Below are 19,753 nucleotides of genomic sequence, written 5' to 3'. Positions count from 1 at the left end.
CATATAAGGCGTTTAACCACAAAATTATAATATACTTTGTAGTGTTCATGTTAAGTGTTATGTTCATAATGAGAATGAATTAAATCTAAAAATAAAACTAATTTACAACTCTTAAAATACCTCTGTCTGTCTTTGGTGTCTCATCCCATCTGTTTCGACGAGCACTGGGTGTACCTCTATGACCAGGAGTGTCGTGGCCTGGAGTGGCAGCACCAGGAGTGGCGTGTGCAGGGGTGGCATCCCATAGCCTAGTACTTTGTCCTGGTGTAGCTCCAGGTGTTTCTGACCCTTTGGGAATTCTTCCCGGAGTTTCATCCCATCGGCTGTTAGACGGTGTATGTGACTGAAACAAATTGCATTAAATTTAATAGAAGTCTAAATACTCAAAAAATAAATCTTCAAAATTGAAAGCAATGCTCAAAATTTAATATTTAAAATCTACAATGGTATAATGATTTGCAGCAGTTATGGTAAATTTTCTAGTTTTATAATGAAGTTAATTTTTTAGGTAGCTACCTGGATTAGAAGATGTGATAGAAGGTTTGCACATCTCTTTTTTTTTTTTAAAAAAAAAGACATTGATTTAATACCATAATAAAAAATAAATACTCACTTCTGCAGCATCCCAACTCGTAGCTTTTTTCTTGGATGAAGGAGTTGAGGATGGTGTTTCCTCACCAACAGTTTGATCCCATCTTCTACGTTTTGCTAAAAAATGTAAAAATTGTTTTAAAATATCAACATTTACAACAGTTACATATTTTACACTGATAAATAATGTATAAAATGCAATAAAATAAAACTTATGTCATTAAATTGCTAGATAAATTAGCTTAGATAATTAAGGTGAAAAAATTTCAATACAGAGAAATATTTACTATTTTTATTTCAATGCTGAATTTCCTTACCAGTATGTTAATTCCTCCCCCTTATTTTTTTGTAGTGATACTTTTTTAATTCTTATGTTTTTTATAGTTGTGAATTTATTAAAAAACAGCCTCAATGCAAACTCCCTTTTTTCTACTTTTGCACTAAATGCAGAATTATAATATTCATTATTAAAAAAAAAAAAAAAAAATCAAAGGTATGGTCAAAGTTAAATCCCTTAACAAAGATTTGATTAATATTTTTGTAGCTATTTAATTTAGAAAAAATATAATCCAACCACAAAATAAGGCAGATACCACTACTTGTTAATTCTTTCCTTTTTCTTTTAACTATCATATTTATGAATCAAAACTAACTAGTATCAACCTGCTCAATTGTTCACTAGTATCAACCAACATAATTGGAAATATTTAACATAAAAATGTTTTTTTTTATAAAAATTTTCAGAAAATTATAAAAAAAAAATGTTCGCTCTTGGAGTAAAATGATTTTGACACCAAACAATTTAAAAAAGTGTAGTGAATGAGAAAAAGAAAAGAAATTAATTTTAACATCACCATGGAAAGAAAAGGAATTTCAAATAAATGCATACCTGGTTTTGCAGAAACATCACCATTTTGAACAGACTTAAGCTCTCCAGACTTTGATTTTTCTGAAATTTTCTTTCTTAATTCCACCTAAATTAAATAAATAAATAAATTTATAAAAATATGTTATGTCAAGAAGTGAAAAATTATAAGGCAGTGTTTTCACTACAGTGCGAGAACGCGAGAATCTCGCATATTTTTTTGTTTTCTCGCATTAAAAAATGATTACCGCGAGAAATTCGCGCATTCTATAAATCAATTTAAAAATTCGCGAATTTCTCGCATTTTCGAAAAACGCTTAGAATTATGCCATTTAGAATAAAATCCGTTTCACTTTTCCTGGATCTTTCATTATTTTCAACATCTGCCCCCTTATCTGACATTTTCGAAAAAAAGCTTAGAATTATACCATTTAGAATAAAATCTGTTTCACTTTTCCTGGATCTTTCATTATTTTCAACATCTGCCCCCTTATCTGGCTTCCCTATTTACCAGTATTGTTCAAACCCTTTTCGAACAACAGAACACAACCACAGAACCCCTTTCAGAACACATTTCTCTGCAACCACATGTTTACCGTAGGTTAGGTTTCTTCATGTAAGAGGTTCAAACTTTTTATGTGTTAATGTAAGATGGACAAATACCTTGTAAAGGCAAAATCTTCTATGATGATGCACCAAAAATATTCAATGCTTTAAAAAATAGAAGACATAGTCTTTGTAATGTAGTTTTTATGAAAAATGACTAGTGACATGACACAGAAATAGTTGCAAAAATGCATTCAGCACTGAATTTGTACTATTTGGTCAAAAGCACCCAGACACTTATCTAAAAGCAACATGAAGTGGGGGTGTTATCTATGGTTTAAAAACTGCAGAAACTAGTTATGGTTCAACAAGTACTTGGGCAATGGGGTCACTTACATACTAGAGATTATTTGCTACTTCAAAGAATAAGTTACATTGATATTAAAATAAATGGTTCGGTCTAGGCTCTTTAGTTCCTGTGGTTGGGAACATGAACAATGAAATATGCGGACATTCTGCACAATGCTGCTCTCCAAATTATGGCAATATTTCTGGTATGGTATTACATAGCTGGTGTTTAAGTAGCCAACTGAATCCAACTTCGTCACAGCCATTACTTACTTTAATCAATTCCTGTGGCCACATAACTTGGGCAAAGACTCCCTAGACACACGCAGTTTGTCATTGCAAAAGGAGGACCAACATCATATTAATATATACTTCAGGATTCTCAAAGTTAATACCACTAGATACTTTTAGCCAGGTTTAACAGTTGTTTCAGGCATATAAAATAACAGTAAATTAATGCAATTTACCTTGATGAAGAATTTCAGTTTTATGAAATATTTTCATCAATTTTTGACAAAAATGTGTGGGTAGAAGCATTGTATAAATGAATAAAAATATTTGTAAAATGAAGATAGTCATATTCNTTTTTTTTTTTTTTTTTTTTTTTTTTTTTTTTTGTCTCCTTAAGGGAAAATATGCTGGTTTATTGAGTCATTTGCTTTATAAAATCAAATGCCTTTAGAACGAGTCACTTGCTTTATAAAATCAAATGCCTTTAGAACGAGTCATTTGCTTTATAAAATCAAATGCCTTTAGAACAACTGATTGTAATAAGCATTACACACTGTACTTTACTTTCAATTTGATACACTTTTTTGGAAAGACATAAATATACCATATTGGAAAGATATAAATACACTATATTTAAAATAAAATCCTTAGCATTTAATCTTAATGTATTAAAAAATAAGAAAATTGATTTAATATTTCCTTCAAAAGATTTAAACTCTATTAATTACTTATATTTCACATGTTTCTTATAATAATTATATAAAAACATAACACATTTGAGAAATCATATCGATATATTTTCAATATCTGCTAATGATTCAATTAATATTAGTAGTATTCTAGAGATAAATCGATTTCATCTAAAATAATAATAAAATGGATTTAATATCAAATTAGGATTACCTGATCTTTGTTGAGAGCTTGCTCTCTCATAATAACTTGGTAGGTTCTAGATTGCGCATCAGGAGTCTTCCCACCTGCAAAACACATGCAAAGTATATTTTAAAACAGGATCTACTGAAACTCATATTCAAGTAAAGCATAGTCACACAACTGAAACTATTTCCATCTAATTTCTGCATACCTTCTTCTGATCAGGCTGGATATTTAGAAATAACCTATTATTCAATTGTGTGAGTATGCTCAAAAAACAACTCAAAAGCTGGGAGAACACTGGTAATGATCAATAAATATGATCCCAACTATCAAAAAGATTTATAGAGTCTGAGATCTGAGGCAAGTGAAGTACACTCTTAACTGTATTTTAGAATATTAGATTTCACTATAAGATATTATTTATTATCAATAAACAGCTAACAAAATTAGAATTTAAAAATAACAAGATATTATAAACTTTAAGAAATTTGAATTTTAAACAAAATTATATGAAATTAGATATAGCATAACTTTTAAGACCCAATAGAAAATGAATGAAAAGATTACTAAAAATAGTACTTAAATTAAACATTTTGTCTCATCTGTTACTGATCTAATTTCACATGGTCAGAATATTTAGGCTTGTGACCTAACAAGAACAAAAAATACTGAAGTAGCACAATGATGCAAATTTGCCATCATATTTTTAAGACTGAGTTTTCCCATAAGTTACAACTTCCATTTAGCAATTTTTTACTAAAATTACTGAATTCTGTAAAAATAATAGAAAAGCACATGGCTGAATCTATTGCTAACGCCTCAATTGTTATAAAAAGTGTAGTTTAAAAACTGCACCAAGTTGAAACAATTCATGTGATACTAATTGTAAAACAATTGTATATAATTATAGACAGTCATTAAATGGGAACCATCGTTTTCTACAGTCTCTACTAGCGTAATTAATTAAAATATTGGATTAAAAATCTTAATTTTTGGATTCTTTAAATCTATTTCTGTATTTATATTTTTAGAAAAATGGGATGTTCTGAATAAAAGTAAACACCAGAAATATCAGGATAAAGTTAAAAATCAGGGCAACTACGAAACCTGGATTCATGTAACTAACATTTTCTGAAATATTAAGAATCATTATTAATTTGAATTATTTGCTAGCACTATTGATTAGAATTCAAATATGACTCCAATGCCTCAAAATTCCAAACTATATATAATCTTTAAGTACCTAAAAAAATATTGATAAAGCAAGCATAATAATCACCTTAAGATTGTTTACATTAAATCCAAATAATAAATACATTGAAAAAAAAACTTTCTACATAATTGTGCAACTGATAGCATGAAAAATGTTTTTTTCTTTGAAAGTATAAAATTAATTAGCGAAATATATAAAATATAAAAAGCAGTGTTCTCATGCCAGCTTTTTCAGCTACTTGGTACGTACGTGCATGACTTCCCAGAACGGCAGTTCTTTGCCTGGAATCTCGTCATCAGAAGGGCCTATAAATATTCTTCATGATTAGTAATTTTTGCTCAAATGCAGTTTTCTTTCACACTCCATACATTCCAAAGAGTTATAGTAAGGGTTTTTAAAAATAGAAATATTGTGACACAAGTGTGTGTTAAATAATATTGGTAAGGAAAAACTAACTTATATAGAGTGAAGATTTATCAGTCTTACAAAAAATTGTATGCAATGCTAATAAAAGTTTCGTAAATTTTAAATGTAGTTAAAAAAATTTTACAAATTATTTTTCAATAATCCACTTAAAGATAACCAAGTTTGGTAAAATGGTAGCTTTAATTAGGATAATTGCAATGAAATTTATTTTCAAAAAAAAAAAAAAAAAAAAAAAAAAAAAAAAAAAAAAAAAAAAAAAAAAAGATCTTTTCTTGGTCAGTGTTAATATAATCAACAATGTTATGACACGAAAAAAAAAAAAAAAAAAANAAAAAAAAAAAAAAAAAAAAAGAATTATGCAATTTTTCTTCTTCTTACTTGCCTTGTTTTATTTACATTATATATTGAAAGTTAAATTCTAGTTTTCTCAGAAATTTCAGATTTAATAAAAGCAATCATTTTGTTTAGAAATTTTACTTTTATTTGTTACTGCATTTCAAAATGTGGATTCAGAGATTGAGATGGGCAGAAATTTAGTTGTTAACATTTCAGAATGAAAATCATGAAAATGTTAACTATATCAGGAAACCTCCAAATGAAATAGGAAACTTTTGGAACACATTTTTAAACATAAAAAACCTTCAGACAAAGTAGTTAAAATATCTATAGTAAATTGTTTTAAATGAAGTAAATTGTCTTTCTTTCACCACTTTGCCAGTAAAATTTTCCGTTTAAATAACTATAAAATTTTCACGAACGAAAATTACTTGAAAACATATTTCATTTTTAAAATTAATATCACATAAATTTACTTGAACTTTTAATAAAAATAAAGAAATTATGGTCTAGCAGACTCAAAAAATAAATCATTTTATAAATAATTCTTCAACTCCGGAGAATCTCTAATAAAATGATTTTATGTAAACAGCAATCCATAATAAACTATTATACTAGGAGTTTAGCTTTCTGATAGTTAAGAGTAAGACTATAAAACCATTTTCTTAAACTGTATATAACATATTTCCCACGATTCTTAGAAAGTAAGCAACACATTTAAATTCCTCAAAGCAATAGATTTAATAAAGGTTAGGTAGTATTTCATAAATGTTAAACTTTTTCATTCATTTTTTTTTTTTTTTTTTGTAATTAAAACTGGGGATTATTGAACAAAATGTAATAAATATGCCAACAATAGGACAGAAGTCAAGGGAAGAATAAAAAATTTAATACCCAGTTTAATTATTAAAAAGTATTTAGTTTGGATTTAAAATTTAGAGTAAATAAAATAAAAACTGACCAAGAGAAGGTTAAAAATAGTAAAAAAAAATTGTTGTGCATTAAAATATATAGCATTTTTAATGTAAATTGGAAAGAGGAGAAGACCACATTTTTTTTTTTTGAAAGAGAAAATATTTCAACTTCAGAAGTGATAGTAACTTTAACAAATGGAAAAACAAAATTCTCAAAATGTTCTTTGATTGAAAATATTTTTCTAGCTTTTCACTTTTGTAAAATAAAGCAATGTAAAGCTTAATCTGCATGAAATATACCAGTAAGAATTTTTGTGTCAATAAAGAAATAGAAAAAGGCTGTTGCATTTTCCTCAAGTTTTTGAAATATATATATATATATATATTTGCATATTAAACAGCAGTGTTTAGTTCAATTTCAAAAAAAAAAAAGAAAAAAAAGAAGAAGTTTATACCCTGTTCATTTATTTTATGAACAATTTTAAGCTCAACAATAGTAATCTTTTTTGAAAAGGCTTCTTAAGCAAATCAAATAACTACCTAATTTAAGTACCCATCTTAAATTTAATAAAAAGCACCTGATACCATGCAACAACCTCTATAATCAATAACTTATTATAAACTGATATTACACATAAATTTCTAAGCAAAACTACATAATTAAATGAGAGTTTTAACTGTAGTAAATAAAAGAAAGGTTGCTTAGATTTTTCTCAGATGTTAAAAGACTTAAGTTTACAACAGGTAGATATTTTAAAGAAAATTAAAACCTGTTCCAGTTATTTATGAAGCAATAACTAAGGCGATCAACAATTGTAAAACTTTTTCAATATGAATACAAATCTAACATTAAATAATAAAACATAAATGTTTAGGTTTTGTTTAAACTGAAGGGAAATATTCTAAAAAACTCGAATTGCTAAAAATGCTAGAAGCAATTGCTGTAGAGTTATGGGTACATTAATTTTGACGATTTAAATGAGATTTAGTAAAGTTTGCCTTAATGGAATTGCAATATAGTTACGTTTATAAAAAAGGCTTTAGTTTCATTGTGCCATAGTGCAACACCTTGAAAATATTTTGGATAACTATGATGATTATATAATAGGAAATTAAAAAACTTCAATTGACATATTTGATAACCTATTCCCTTGACTAGTTCAGGACATTTCTGTAAGCCTCGATAAGGATTTCAACTCTTGAATGAGTAAGTTTTTACAATTTTGAACTATTTAGAATATATATCATAAATATTAAAACTTGGGTACTATTTTGATCTTTCTAATATTAATAACTCCAAACCAATTTTATAAAGGATAATTTTGTTATACTTTTGTTTATAATATAGTGAGAAAAAGATTTGCTTAGAACAATTAACTGATAAAGGGTAGGGGCATTTAAAGCCTTTCAACCTCTTTTTTTGAAATTTTAAATATTATTTTTTTTAAATAGGTAGTAACACTCTTTCAAGAGGCACTAAAATTTCCTTTGCAAACAGCAAATTTCCACTACATAAAAGTAAGTGATTTCCTAGTGCAGTACCTGGAATAAAAAAACAGCGCTCATTAAAACTAGATCATAAGAACATGAAATGTGAAAAAACAGACAGAACTTGATATTCAAAAACTGTAATTTCTTCCACATTCTGTGCCACCTCCCAGTTTAACCTGAAAAAACATTATGTTACTAAACCATCTTGAACGTTTTAAACATACACAAGTTATCAGTGCTGTCTTACGCATGAGCCTTTCAAACATATATAATTGTCGTGGGGATCATGAAAGATAATTAATAAATTCTTCCACTCAAAGAGAATAAAAAATTAAGAGAATATATTTCCATTCACACACAGTCATTCATTCTAACTATCTAATGGCAGCCAAATGTTTAAGTTTATAAGCCAACACATGAATAGTAAGATTAAAATTGCTTCTTCACAAGAAAATAGAAATTTTTATATTACAGGATTTGAAATTAATGGTCGTCCAAAATCATTGATATCTAAACCATCCTGAAATAATAACCAGTGGTCTCCTAGACTAATGTCTGATTGATGCAAAAAGAAGATAAATGAATGATTTGCCAATTTAATAAATATTAACAAAGAGAACAGAGAAATTTTAATTTTTCCCATGTGCTAATGAAGAGAAACTCTTTTAGCAAATTACAAGCTTCTCTGCAGAAGGGAACTAAGTCTGAAAAGAAGCAGGATTCTTGATATTGATAGAAGGGCCAGCATAGAACTTCAATAAAAAAATTTCAGTTTCAATTTGTGTGAAAAAAAAGTTGTGCAAAGCATTCTCACAACAGTCAGCTGTGGACCAGGAGGTTCAAGTTTTACTACATCTTGACCAATAGCACAATGTTGGCAGCCATTACGCCCTTATTATCTTTATTTCCCAGACATGCTGGTACCTACTGATCTGAAGTTGACTGGGCTTCATGGGCCACTAAGAGTCAAACCTCTGTTCTTCACAATGATAGATCAACACTTTAACTTTGGGGCTATATGGGCTTTAACTTGTGTAGGTGGCTCTTTTTTAATGGGTAAGAATGGATTTATGTCCTAAATCAGAATTTTCTATATTTTTAATTAACAATACTGTGAGTTAAGAGACAGCACAGCATCTGAATAATGAGCAAATAAAAAAGTTACAGGTCAAATTATATTTCCTTAGTTTCTATGTCTGATTTTACAACAGAGCAAGATTTTATGAAAAAGCATAAATTGCAATTTTGAATCAAATTAAAATATTACACAAGAATTTTTAAAAATTATTTTAGAAAATAAAATGAGATAAGTTTCGATTTCTGAAGACTAAAAATTACAAGCGATTAATATAGACAACTCTTAGTCGAAAAAACAATTGGATTCAAAGACTGAAATTTAACAAATCCAAAGAAAAAAAAAATCATCACCACAATTCCAACTTTAAAAAATTAATTAAACATATTTCAAAATAATTTGAATATCCAATTCCCTTGAATTTAGAGAAGTTTTAGTCTTTTTAATCATAACTCCAAAAATCAAACATATAATTCTCTTAGCCCACAATTCAAATAAAAGTCAGGGATAATTAGGATATTTAGGGATAATTAAGGATTAATTATTTGAGGGATAAATACAGATTGGTAATGGACAACATTTCAAAATGAAATATTACGATTTAAAAGGCGAATAACACTAACTCAGTTTATTAGGTTTTTATACATTGCACAGAAATAATTTTTAACTAAATATTTCTATAGAAGAAAAACTGTATTCCAAATTAAAGTTTTATTTTTAAAGAACTATTGATTTTTCAATTTTGTATAGTTTGGAAGAGTGGATAAAAATTCAAAATTTTCTAGAAAATTAAAAAAAGTTGAAAATGTGACATGTTCATGACCACAATAAAAGAATGACCAAATCTAGAAAAAATTAGCATACCAATTTCAAAATTTGACATGGTTTAGATTTTTCAACACTTAATGAAAGGGATTTAAGTATGATTAATTTAATATTTTCTTCACGGTCAGAATAGAAAAACATTGGGCTACCAAGAGCTTGAATCTTTTTAAAAATCTGAATAAAAATTGAATAAATGATTAAGAATGATAACTAACCGTCAGCAAAAGGATCTGATCTTTCAGGTGAGATCATAAATTTCCTCCTCTGAGCACGGTATTCATCTTCTTTATCAGCAACACGCTGACCTTTTTTGTGTTCACCAAAGGGATCATAATCCTGCAAATAAAAAAAATATTAAAAAAATGTGATTACAAATTACCTATTTTTATATATTTTTATTAAATATGTAGGAAGAAAACTTAATCAATAATTAAGAATAATAACTTTTTATTTAGTTTCACACAGTAAATTCAAGAAAAAAAGTAGTATATGTAAATATATACAGTACAGAACCCGTTATCCGGAAATCAGAAAACCAAAAAAATCGGAGCGAAATTCGATAAATTTTCCCGCCATTTTTAAAAAAAAATTTTTTTTTCGTCATACGATTTTAGGATTTTTCTTCTTTTTTAAAAGATGTTTACCTTACCATCATTTTGGAAATAATCATTAGTGTATTACTTCATCGTTTTTTTCTTTTAAAGATTATTTCCAACTATTTGTGCTTTTTTTTTTAGTTGGGTTTAACAATAAAAAAAACGGCTTTTTGCATCGATTCAGAAAACCGGAAAAATCAGTTATCCGGAACAGCGATGGTCCCGATTGTTCCGGATAATCTGTTCACTACTGTATATATATATACACACACACACACATATATATACACAAGAGAGATACAGCTCTGTTGTAAAAACAGGTAGCTATGGCAGAGGTGTTTTTCTTTTGTGAACCCATAATGGTACAAAATGTAAACTCCTTATATTTCAAATGGAACATAAACTACAAACTTATTAAGTGTATTTTGCATGTTCTAAAAACAATTTTTTAATTTTTTTTGAGTTTTATAATTAAAATAAAATCATAAAGAACATTATTTTTGCAAAAACACATTTTGGTATATCAGTAATTAAATATTTTAATTAGAATGCATTATAATTCCTTTTCAAATTTGGTATAATTTCAAAATTATTAATATGAAATCATATGTATAAATTTTTATTATCCTTCAGAAACCTAATCAGGGCTATGGAATCGGAAGTTAAGCAGATTTTTGAATGAAGGAGTCTGAGCTCAGGTTGTTAAACCACATTGACTTAGTTTTTGTTGGACAGTTAGAATTTGAAATAAAATTAAAATGAATTTTAAAAAAGAACTTAATTGACGAACCAACTTATTGTTTTTAGAGTCTTATTATTAAACTTATTATCTTGACTCATTATTAGTCTTTAGATATAAATTTTATATCTGAAACTTCTGCACAGCCCACCTATTTTAGAACTTATACATATCTATCTAGAAAAGTTAAAAGAAAGAAGTAGCCCCAACAGTAACAACTCTGGTGCACCTACTTAAGTAAGTGAGGAAAGATTATTCTCGGCTCATAAGTTTATTAAATTGGATCTATGGCCTTCCATCAAAGAAGATCTTGCCTAAGTTAAACTGTTTCTAAGAAATCACTTAATTCCAGTTAAATGCTAATTAACATAACTAATTTGCTATGCCAAAAATTTCTTCTGCAGCATGTATTAAATCTCTTACATTTAAAAAAAAAAAAAAAAAAAAGCTGTAAAACATGTGTATATATTTACATATATATGAGGTCAAAGTTTTTAAATATATAATTCTTGAAGTTGGTCATTTTCCCTACAGACTCTACAGCTCTGAGCCTGTTATTAAAGTTTTGCATAATATTCTAAATAATTCTTTAATATTAGAAAAAAAGTATGTTTTAGAAGAAAAATATCTTTCGCTAATAAACATTTAGACTGCCCTTAATCTCAAAAGTAGGAAGCATGACAAATATATGTAGGAAGAATGGGTTGATCTGGATCTCTACACTTAACCTTTCACGCAGTTAAAAAAAAAAAAGTATAATTATTCCTCCACATAAAAGTCTATAGTCAAAAGACTAAGTGCATATTAAAATGAGATACACAAAGCAACATACATCAGCAATAACTTAAAATGCAAAAGTAAATAAGATTTTTACATTCCTAAATGCTTCAAATAGTAATCTTGTATAGAACTTTTCCAATATTCCTTTGGCAACTTATATAAAACTTTTCAGATAGAGTGAGTGTAAAATATTATCGAAACAATGTTATAGCTTACAAAAATACACGCAGATAATTATAAAAATTAAATTACTCTGTCTCCTCTTAATTCCTGTAAAAATGCAACTGGTGCAGTAAAACCACTCTTCTTACTGTTCATTAAACTTGTGGCATCATAATCCTCATCCTATAAAAAATAAAACAATAATTAATACATATAATTATTTTAATAAAGTGACACCAACATTTCAAAGTTTAATTCAAATTATTAAAAAAAAAAAAAAACAGTTAAAACAATGTTACTGTCTATAAAAAAAACTTTAAATGTAAAATAAATATAACTACTGAGGTGTGTCTCATAAAATTAATCAATACTTATTCTTTTCTGAAGCCATTAAAAAGTAGTAAAATTATTATTAACGTCAGTTATTCTAAATTGTGGTGATAGGAAACTAATATAAGTACGGTGGAAATATGTTTTTAAGGCTCTCTGAAATGTAAAAACTCCTATTTCTGATCTTTCAATGCAACGACACCTTCTGAATAGGTTTCGTGATTTTTTTTATTTAAAACAGATTTTTTTTTCAAATACACTGTAAGAAATTTAACTTATGATTAAAAATACTTTATAAATGTTTAGTCAAAATTAAATTAACATTAAAACTATATTATAACAATATTTTAGGAGCTCTAACTGACTAAAATAATTTTTCGTTATAATACATAGCTTTGATTGCATCGCAACCATTTTAGAACAAATGCATGATTGAAATTTAAAGACTAGATGAAATAGAGAATTTAAAGAGTACTTCAGGGGTCTGTTTAGGTTTAGGCATCTATCTTGTGAAAATTTAGACATAATTTGTGAAAATAAAAAATTAAATTAAAAAATCAACACAAAAATATTGTAAAAATATGGATTTATCGTTTCTTACGAGACACAAAAATAAAATGTTAAGAAAAAAATATTTTGTGAAATTATTCAACAGTTTTTCCTAAAGTTGAATTTGACAAGGTACCGCTAAACGGTAGTAAATTTGGCTTGGACAGACCCCTGTACTTCAATTATTAAAGCAAAGTTTCAATTAGCAAACCACAATCTTAATTTAAAATTGTGATTTCTTTTTTTTCCACTTGATTTTTAAAATGACAAAATAAATGTAACAGATTATGTTTATAAATGTAGAGTCATTCATAAAAAAATAAATACATATTTAAACTATATATTTTTATATTAAAATATTCATTTTTAATCCTACATCAATAAAATATATTGTAGATTTTAATTCTATGCTTTTTCAATCAAAAGGTAGAATTTTAATTAACATTATTTGCAATTTTTTTCTCGAAAAAAATTCATGTTTATTAATTACTTTCTACAGCTATGCAAGTCTATATTAAGACAGCATTAAATGTTTACTTTAATCTGTACTTTCAATCTCAAGAATCAATAGATTTTTAAAAATGTCATTTCAAATGTGTTGGAATTTAACACACATCAAAAAAGAAAGTAATTTCGTTAACTGAAATTAATTAATGGAGCAATTTATTTAAAATAAACTTTAAAACTAAGAAAAGAAAATAATAAAAGTATCAATAATTGAAACACTGTTTTTTAAAAATCAATATGTATAAAAAAAAATCAGTTGATTTAAATCAATGATTTTTTTAAAAAAATCATTTGATTTAAATCAACAAACCCTGCTTCTGATTAATTAGGTCTATTTTAAAACATACTTACATCAACATCAGCTTCATCGTTTGCCGCTATGGAGGTAACGTATCCTTCATATTTAGACTTGGTTCCACCATAAATATCTTCATCCATATAAATGCCTGCTGAGGCGGTAAGGGGTACATCCCCACCTATTGAAGAAAATTAAAAATGTTTAATAACTGATATTTTCAGACTTTATTATCAAAAAAAATAAAAAACTGTAGATTTTTTTGTAGATCGAGTCAAGATATGAAATAATATTTTTACGAATATTTTTGAAATTTTTTCGCATTATAGTTTTCTGAAAATACTAAGTAAGGAGATTTTAAATTAAAAATGCATGAAACCAACTATTTTCAATTTAAATGAATTTTTTTTAAATAATTGTATTTTAAAAACATGGATTCCATGGACATGAAGTAATAAATAAATTATTAAGGGTATATTTCTGTATCATTATCTGCCCCAAAATAATTGCCATATCTAGGCAATTTCCAGACACTGGTCGTCAGCAAGAAACTAAAGATATTAACAGAAGCGTATAAACTCAAGCAGTACAACTTGTAGCCATCCCCAAACAAACCACTACATATTTTTATTAATAAAGTTAAAAATCCATTTGACGATTGTATATAAAATTCCATATCATAAAGCCAAAATAATTGCCAAGTCTTGGCGACTTAACAGCAATGGCCAATGAAAGACTAAAAAAAAAAAAAAAAAAAANGTACTATAGTCCGTTCAACGAGAACTGAGAGTGGAAGTAAACAAAAGGGTTGCTGTTTGATCGGCAACGTTTGCCACTTCGCTGAATGGGCGATTTCATTTGAATCGACAGAGCTTTCGCTTTTATAGAAAAACAAAAACGATGTTTGGTTTTTGATACCTTAAAATTAGATAAGAAAATGCAAAATTAAAATATTTTCATGAAAATACGTTTCTAAGTGTTTCAGTAAACACATAATTTTATTTTAAGAATAGTTTTAATTTATCTATATTTCTTTAAGTTTTGATTAAATTAGTTTTAATATATTTTACATAAATATCTATGAAAAACATAACTTTTATAATTTCATCGTAAAAGTCGTATAGAATTGAAAGTTATGTTAAAAAAAAAACTCTTTTATTTTCACAATTACAATTTTTTTTAAAAATTTATTAGAAGTTAAATAATATTTAAAATAGTTTTATGTTTCACCGATTGATTTAAAAATATATTAGAAGGAACTGCATTTATTTGTATTTTTAAGTTGTTAATTATCCTTATTTTTCTAACGGAAGTATTACGAAAATAATTACACTAAAAGAAACTTGGAACTTTTTTACATGTCTCACGAAATCTTTTGTTAAGCTACCATTGTGCCAATCCGCGTCGCTACCAATATGCGTAATATTAAGTCTCTCACCTTTGCCAGAAGGCAATTTTAATCCTGTAGAAAGACCAGATAAAAATGCCTGTTTTGACGAGATAATGGAAGTATCATTCCACACTTTGTCTTGCGTGTGTCCAGCATTCAACCATGTCTCATCCATGTAATAAATTTTTCTTCCTTCTTGTCTCATTTTGTTAATTGTTCTTAAATGTCTTCGCCGCCACAAAATTATTTCTTCTTTTTCAATGAGTGAGCTGTTCCGTCCTCGTTTTTGATGTTTGAAGCCTAATTTTTTTTAACAGGGAATAAAATCATGAACTTTTCTTCTTAGAGCATTTTTGTCGAAATCGTCAATGTCATCCAAAAAAGGTTTACGAGGTTTAGCCCTCTTCGGGGAATGTAATATACCATCCTTTTTATATTCTTTGATAATTCTAAAAACAGAAGCTGTGCTAACTCCCGCTGCAGAAGCCGCATGGTCAGCCACATCAATAATTGGAACATCTGGTTTTGAATGCACTTCTGTTTTATAAATGTTTAATATTATTTCTTTCTCAACTTTACTTATGTAAGATTTCTTCTGTCGTTCTTTAGGAGGACTTAAATCCATCGCTTTATTTTCCATATTACTCATGAAACACCTGCAAAAAGACACCACGGCGATACAAACAACCATCTAAAAATAAGAGTTTTTGCTTGTCTGATAGGCGCTATTTGTCATAATTCCGGCGCCAAGTAGACAGCTGTATTGCGCCAAATAGCACGCCGCTTTGTTTACTTTCGCTATCAGTTCTCGTTGAACAGACTATAGAGTCGACTCCAAGCAAACCACCTTTTTTTTAATATTCAAGTTCAAAATTCATTTGCAGAATATTGACATTTTGGTATCATGATCTATATCAAAATAGTTGCCAAGTCTCGGCGACTTCTGAACAGTGGCCAGCAAAGAAACTGAAAAATTTACAGAATTTTGTTATAGAAAGGGACCAACTGCAAGGGATACTAGTAGCTACTCAGGAGCAAACCTCTACATGTTTTTTCCCCCAACTACTCAAGTTTAAAATCTATATGGCAATTGCTGATGGCACGATAGATCACATATTCCCCTAGCTGTAAATGGAAGAGTTTTGGCAAAACAAATTTGGACAGGACGGTAAAAACAATGGTTTTAATCATTATGGCAAATACCTAGGAAATTCTGATTTTGTAACAGTGTTAAGAACGTGGTAAATATTAATTAAGTTGTGTTTAGTGCGAAACATGTCGCAGAATGTGATAAATTGAAATGAGTAACATATACAATAACTATGCCTAGACTCGATCTCAGTTATAAACTAAGTGTTAGATTGTACTATATGTGCTTTTGAAAAAGAAAAACACTTATTAAATTAAACAACAAAAACATGATGAACTTTTTTTTAACAAATGTAATCAAAATATTAAGACAAATTATTCGTTTGTGCTTATTGGAGCAAGGAACAATAATTATAAATATATTGCAATTCTAAATGGTTTCAAGTTTGCTGCATAAAAGCAATTGTAAATAAATGAAAAAAGCGCTACAAATTATTTAAATTATTGTCATAAATGAAATCAAATTTCTCTAACCATCTGGAGGTCTTTGAACATCGGCCATTTTGTAAAATTAGGACTGCGTAATAATTAAAAAAAAAAACATCAACATGTATTTCGCAAATACAGTTACATGACTTTTAGAAACTACGTGCTATAAACAAAGCCACAAAAATACTAGTGGCATAAAAAATTTAAATGCTAGTTTAAATTATTTTTGCAAAAATTGATAAAATTTATTATTCGTACATTTATTATTCGCAAATTATACGAACCATTTAATTAAAAACATCCGTGAGAAAAAAACTAATACATTTGCAAATACTAATCCAAAATAATACGAAAATAGAAAGCCAGTAACGCTCGTAGAAATTGTCAGAAAAATTAATAACCGTAAAGTATATAAAATTTAATATTTACTTTTCTTTCTTGCTGGATTTTAAAAGTGCATAATTTTCTTATCAAAGTAATTCTGTAATGTGTTTAATTTATTTGCAGTAAAGCTATGATATATTTAGTATAAATATTGTGTAATATTTAATGAACTTTGTACTCATTGCATCAGGTTATTCAAGCATGTCATCAACTGGTGTCAATCTGTCCAATGTATTAAGCACTAATTTAGCTGCTCTCGGCTGCGGGTTTCTTTGTGGATATGTCGTGAAGTATTTAATATCTCGGAAATCATCTCCTGAAATTTCAACAATGGATAATGACAATAAAGCAAGTGAACAGGTAGTATAGTTTATGTTATAAAATGCTATTCTTCTGTAATTCGTGTTATTAAATTTTGTAGTCCTGCGTGTATTAACTAAATATTCGTAATGTACTGAGTAGATATGAAATTTGGAAAAAATTTTAGGTATATTTTCAGAGATTTTCTTTTTTGTGACATAGTATAATTTTATGAAGACTTTTATTTTATCTCTATAGTGTAGAGATGTTTGATTTCGTATCCCTCTGTGCATTGATGCTGTTATTTTTCCTCAAAGTATTTTGGGAAGATTTCCGTATTGTGATATGCGGCTGAGTAATTGCTTAGTCTTGACTACTGTGGGTTGTTCGAAACTAAATTTTTTTTTTTTACGGAAACAGAAAGGGTCAAACTTGAGGGGTATGACTCATACCTACCTCCAAGCAAACCTCTTTTTAAAAAATTGCAATTGAAAGTTTAAAATCTATTTAGCAGTTGTAGTTGGTGCCAACAGATCATGATACAGAAATGTTCCCACTTTTTTTCAAACTTTGAACATCTACCAATGTAATTGCAAGAAAGGGTGAATGTCATCCACTTTAAGATTGATATTTAATTTTTTCTTTTTAACATAATTTGAAAACTTAGTAGAAGCTTACATTAAAATAAACTGTTTTCTTCCTATTGCCTCTGAATTTCTAGACTTTATTATCCAGTGCAGGTTTAATGATTAGGATTTCTGAGTTTATTTCTTCGGGTATAAGAGATGGACCTGACCTGTAATTTGTTGCTATTAATATTATTGTTTTTATTGCCTCCTTTTTTAAATTAATTTTTTGTTTGCTTCTAGAGTTTTTCTGACTTTGCTTTTGGCGATTATAAATTAGTTCTAGTTGTTCAAAATGGTTTAAAGATGGGAAAAGGAAAGATAGCTGCTCAGGTTTGTATTAGTTTATTTTGCTTTATGTAATTATTATTCTTCACTTTATGTTTTTATTATTTGAATTTTGTGTACAGATTGTAAGATTAACTAATCTTAATTAAATGTTATCTTTTGACTGTTAATGCTTTCACAATTATGTGCTTGAGTAATTCTATGGGTTTTAGAACATTAGTGGCACAAAAATAAAAAATCAAATACTAAAAAAATCTGTGTATTTTTTTGCTTTAAATAAATATTTTTTTTTTTTTTTTTTAAATTTTACAATCATTTTTGTACCAATTTTTATTTTATTTCTTTAATCTTATGTTTTAAAGCTTTGAAAATGAAATTTTAGCATTTGATTGATGCAGAATGGACACTGTGTTAAAGAAGTTCTTCTGTGAACTAGAATACCTATATGCTTTAAGTTATACAATTTTACGAATTCTAGAATAAAATTAAATTTTTTTTAATTTTATCTAATTGATTAAAAATCTCAATACTAGGACTGGGTGATATAAGAAATTTTTTGTCGTGATGCATCGTCAGTTTTGCATCGCGTTATAGCGATGTATTGTGATATAGTTTTTTTTAAATTCATTTACTTGTAAGGCGCAGAAAGTCAGATTTCTCTCAAAACTTCATACTCAGATTGATTTAAATCTATTTAGGAATTTGATGTATATGTTTTTCTTAAGAAAGATATTAATGTTATATTTTCTAAAAATGATCGCGCAAATAACCAGACGTGCCAACTCTCCCGTATTTTGCGGGAGTCTCCCGAATTTTGAGTTATTCTCCCGCCCTCCAGAATTAATTAAAAAAAACTACCGAATTTTCCTGCAATCGACGGCCAGACTCACAATTACCTAATTTTTCCGCGATTGCGCAAGTTTTGTTTTTCTTTCAGGGTGAATTCCATCCCCTCTTATCGAACTACCATCTGCCTGAGGCGTAGCTGCACGTGCTTTATTTTTCCCTCCTCTTCAACGTTACCCCTCTTTAACACTCCTATTTCACCCGCCCCCTTACACTGGGATTCGTAGGAATCTTCGTGTGGAGTTGAATGCGATGACGTCACATGACGATATCGAGTGACGTCCGTACAGGAGTGGGGAAACTCGGTTGGCAACAAACTTGTAAACTAGCAACGTGATATCCATTATTCGCTTAGTCTTCGTATATTAAAATTTTTTTTTTCAAGGATGTCTAAGTCGAAACAGAAGTATGCAACCAATTTCAAAAAATCATGTACCAATGACTTTAGCAAGACTTAATTGCGAAGAGCTAAATCTGCAACTCTTTTTTTATGCATACAGTAGAGAACCATTTATGCGGTATCCAGATAATCCGGGAAAAAGTTTCGCTCGTTTCTCCCGCCATTTTGAACTAAAACGATATGGAAAAAAAAAGTGGAAATTGGACTCATCCTTGAAGTTGAGTAGAGGAAAATGTGACAAAGGGG

At 28.1% G+C, this 19,753-nt stretch overlaps 2 protein-coding genes across 7 annotated transcripts in view; one reads left to right on the top strand and one right to left on the bottom strand.

Moving 5' to 3' along the window:
- The window catches only part of LOC107451307 (splicing factor 3b subunit 1), a gene marked incomplete at its 3' end in the record, with an annotated part of 36,852 nt that extends 20,030 nt beyond the window's left edge, over nucleotides 1–16,822 (bottom strand). Inside the window, 8 exon segments of one of the 2 annotated variants that reach the window (XM_016067361.3) lie at nucleotides 121–343; nucleotides 614–708; nucleotides 1,481–1,565; nucleotides 3,485–3,558; nucleotides 9,953–10,073; nucleotides 12,105–12,197; nucleotides 13,752–13,876; nucleotides 16,709–16,822. In XM_016067361.3, coding sequence (XP_015922847.2) covers nucleotides 121–343; nucleotides 614–708; nucleotides 1,481–1,565; nucleotides 3,485–3,558; nucleotides 9,953–10,073; nucleotides 12,105–12,197; nucleotides 13,752–13,876; nucleotides 16,709–16,736 — 844 coding nt within the window. 2 annotated transcript variants of the gene reach the window in all.
- Nucleotides 16,823–16,929: 107 nt separating this feature from the next.
- LOC107451318 (peptidyl-tRNA hydrolase 2, mitochondrial) overlaps nucleotides 16,930–19,753 on the top strand; it is a 17,866-nt gene continuing 15,042 nt past the window's right edge. The window contains exons 1-3 of one of the 5 annotated variants that reach the window (XM_071181192.1): nucleotides 16,930–17,065; nucleotides 17,238–17,407; nucleotides 18,217–18,306. In XM_071181192.1, coding sequence (XP_071037293.1) covers nucleotides 17,249–17,407; nucleotides 18,217–18,306 — 249 coding nt within the window. In that variant the 5' untranslated portion in view covers nucleotides 16,930–17,065; nucleotides 17,238–17,248. Of the gene's footprint in view, nucleotides 17,147–17,237; nucleotides 17,408–18,216; nucleotides 18,307–19,753 lie in introns of all 5 variants that reach the window. The other 4 variants (XM_071181190.1, XM_071181188.1, XM_071181191.1 and 1 more) reach the window with 4 other exon arrangements.

This window comes from Parasteatoda tepidariorum, chromosome 5 (assembly GCF_043381705.1).
Source record: "Parasteatoda tepidariorum isolate YZ-2023 chromosome 5, CAS_Ptep_4.0, whole genome shotgun sequence".
Lineage (NCBI taxonomy): Eukaryota > Metazoa > Arthropoda > Arachnida > Araneae > Theridiidae > Parasteatoda > Parasteatoda tepidariorum.
The sequence above is the reverse complement of the archived record's forward strand: the minus strand, read 5'-3'. Positions and strand labels throughout refer to the sequence as shown.